At 44.3% G+C, this 2,936-nt stretch overlaps 1 protein-coding gene across 1 annotated transcript in view; it reads left to right on the top strand.

Annotated features, from left to right (window-relative positions):
• PKP4 (plakophilin 4) overlaps positions 1 to 2,936 on the top strand; it is a 266,647-nt gene that overhangs the window by 220,217 nt on the left and 43,494 nt on the right. The window contains exons 11-12 of the mRNA XM_045298126.1: positions 1,035 to 1,167; positions 2,279 to 2,492. Of these exons, the coding sequence (XP_045154061.1) occupies positions 1,035 to 1,167; positions 2,279 to 2,492 (347 nt within the window). The remainder of the gene's footprint in view (positions 1 to 1,034; positions 1,168 to 2,278; positions 2,493 to 2,936) is intronic.

Genomic DNA, 2,936 nt, shown 5'->3' with positions numbered 1-2,936 from the left:
ATGTGCCTAATGAGTTTACTGTCTTCCATTTCAGTTCCTCCAGTACCTAGGTGCCTGTTTGTATTCCCAGAGAATGTAATGCCCTAGACCCTGACATTACAAAGATGAGTAAGCCCCAGGTCCTGCCCTCAAGAAGTACTGAGGCTAAGTAGGAACACAGGTGGTTTGTGACTCTTAATGGCAGGTGCTCTGACTCAGCAGAGGTTGCATTGGGAGCCCAGAGGACAGGTAGGGAGGGCCCCTGATCCACTTGGTGAGACCTAAGCTCTCCTAAAGGATCAGGAGCTATTGGTGGCCAAGTAAGCAGAGAAGATAATTCCAGTCCCAAACAAGCATGTCATATGGTGTAGGAACACTGCTGGGGCGGGGGCTTACATGTGGGGCTGCTGACTAGATGGTTGGTGGTTCAAATCCACTAGCCACTCCAAGGGAGAAAGATTTTCGGTTTTCTGCTCCTATCAACAGCCTTGGGGACTTCCAGGAGCAGTTCTGCTCTGTCCCATAGGGTCGCTATGAATCAGAATCAACTTGGCAGGGACTTTTTGTTACATAATGAAGAGCAGCCGTGGTATGCTTTTCAAAAGTCGTGGAACTCACAAATTAGAGATTTCTAGGCTGATGCCAGCTCTATTTCCACCATCCCCTCGTTCTGTCTCTTGAAGCATGACATCTCACTTAGCCAAATTACATTTGTTTACCTGTGCCTTGCACCTGCAAATTCCCTACTTAGATGGAAAGGCATAAAAATAGAAACAGGAGGAGGAAAACCAGAGTAGCATACTTATATTAAGAATTTCTTTCGTTCCTATGAATCTCTTTCTGTGCTTCTGTGCATCATAATCTCTGTAAGATCATAAGCATCTGGATCTTTACATATGTTCAATGGGGGGGGGGGCATATAATTGTGTATATATAGGGTCTTTGTAACTTCCAATGTTTGTCTCCCCTAAATGGTTTTCCTATAACAAACATCGGTTCAGTGGTCAATTAGCACCTGGGGCCTTCCTTTTTGAAACCGTGCTTTCCTTGTGCAGGGAGTTTGCCTGGCGAGATCCCGAATTACCTGAAGTCATCCACATGCTGCAGCACCAGTTCCCGTCGGTGCAGGCGAATGCCGCAGCCTACCTGCAGCACCTGTGCTTCGGGGACAACAAAGTGAAGATGGAGGTACGGGACCCCACGGCTGGATGACTTGGGAAACTGTGCCTTCCTACGTAGCTGTCACGTGCTTAAGAAATACCAGAGGCAATGCAGAGGCCATTAGAGATGGCCTCCATCTCTAGAGATGGATACCAGATACTCTATGATTTCTACCCAGTATACCTCAGGGAAAACTAAAATAAGTATATTTCTTGGAGCCTTTTTTAGTATTTTCAAAGCATGTATCCCTTGTATTGGCTTCTGTATAAAACATCACACAAAAGTCTATTTAAGCTGCATTTGAAAACAGCTTTCAAAAAATCTGAGTTACAAACTACAGTACGCCTTGAACTAGGGAGCGCCCCGCTCCACACACACACCCGCTCCACACACACACCCCCACCCCATGGTTTGTCAACATCAGGTCAAACAGTTGAGTGAAGTAACAGGATTTACAAACTTACTAATATGAAACGTAGAAGAATATTTTCATTCAGATTTTAACATTTTGGGACATCGATAAAAACATTAGTTTTTAACTAGTGGTTTCTAACCTACACATTCTTTCTTTTAAAGCTATAGACGCCCACCCCCACCCCCACCCCCTTGCAGTGTCCTACTGAACTGAAGTGGTTTTCATTAACTCAATATGTAAACTCTCATACCAGTAAAGGTAGATGCGGTGCATAAAGTCCAGATAGCTTCAGTTCTGCTCATGAACTGACACTTGGCGGGAGATTGAGAGAGCGTAGCCTAGAGAGCCAAATCTAGAAAGGGAATCACCTGGGTCCACAGTCCTTTCCTGCATTGCCTCTGGCCCTGCATACAGTTTTGCTGTGTTTGTGTTTCTGGTCACTACACCCCTGGCCTGAGAGCATGAGTCCCCACCAGTGTGCAGAGGCTGCTCCCTGCACATGGACATTAATCCACTTAGGTGTCTCACTTCTAAGCCATAAACCCAGGAAATGAGTATCATCTTGGAGTGTTTTCTCAAACTTAGAAAATTTGTGTTATTTGAAAATAACCCTTTCAGATATTCTATAGTTATCCATTTCCCTTAATTTTCCCACAACAACTTTTTGTTTGCCCCGTGGTGAATCCATGACACTTAGGCTGGTACCTAATGTTTTCATTCCAGGTGTGTAGGTTAGGGGGAATCAAGCACCTGGTTGACCTTTTGGACCACAGAGTGTTGGAAGTTCAGAAGAATGCTTGTGGTGCTCTCCGAAACCTGGTTTTTGGCAAGTCTACAGATGAAAATAAAATAGCAATGAAGAATGTTGGTGGTATACCAGCTTTGTTGCGACTGTTGAGAAAATCTATTGATGCAGAAATAAGGGAGCTTGTTACAGGTAGGTATAGAAGGTGAACTTCTGAAGCAACTGTTTTAAACCATCTACAATATAATCCTTACATAGTGGCATTGTCAGCGAGTGGTGAGTTAGAGGTGCTGATGTTCCTAACTGATGAAGGCTGAGTAGATAGTCCCTCTGTCTGTATCAATTGCTGTACCCTGTAAGGCATAGATCTCAACTAGCAGAGGTCTCTTGTTTGTGGAGAGCTGACTAAATTGTCTTGTCTTATGTATTCCACAGTACATCAACTTGTTTTAAATAGGCTGTCTCTTCCTTATTGTAAAGGTACGATGTGCCTAATGAGTTTACTGTCTTCCATTTCAGTTCCTCCAGTACCTAGGTGCCTGTTTGTATTCCCAGAGAATGTAATGCCCTAGACCCTGACATTACAAAGATGAGTAAGCCCCAGGTCCTGCCCTCAAGAAGTACTGAGGCTAAGTA

This window comes from Echinops telfairi, unplaced genomic scaffold, assembly GCF_000313985.2.
Source record: "Echinops telfairi isolate 266 unplaced genomic scaffold, ASM31398v2 ScPeMD7_4;HRSCAF=17, whole genome shotgun sequence".
Taxonomy (NCBI): domain Eukaryota; kingdom Metazoa; phylum Chordata; class Mammalia; order Afrosoricida; family Tenrecidae; genus Echinops; species Echinops telfairi.
Note: the sequence above shows the minus strand (reverse complement) of the source record. Positions and strands in the feature narration are given on the sequence as shown.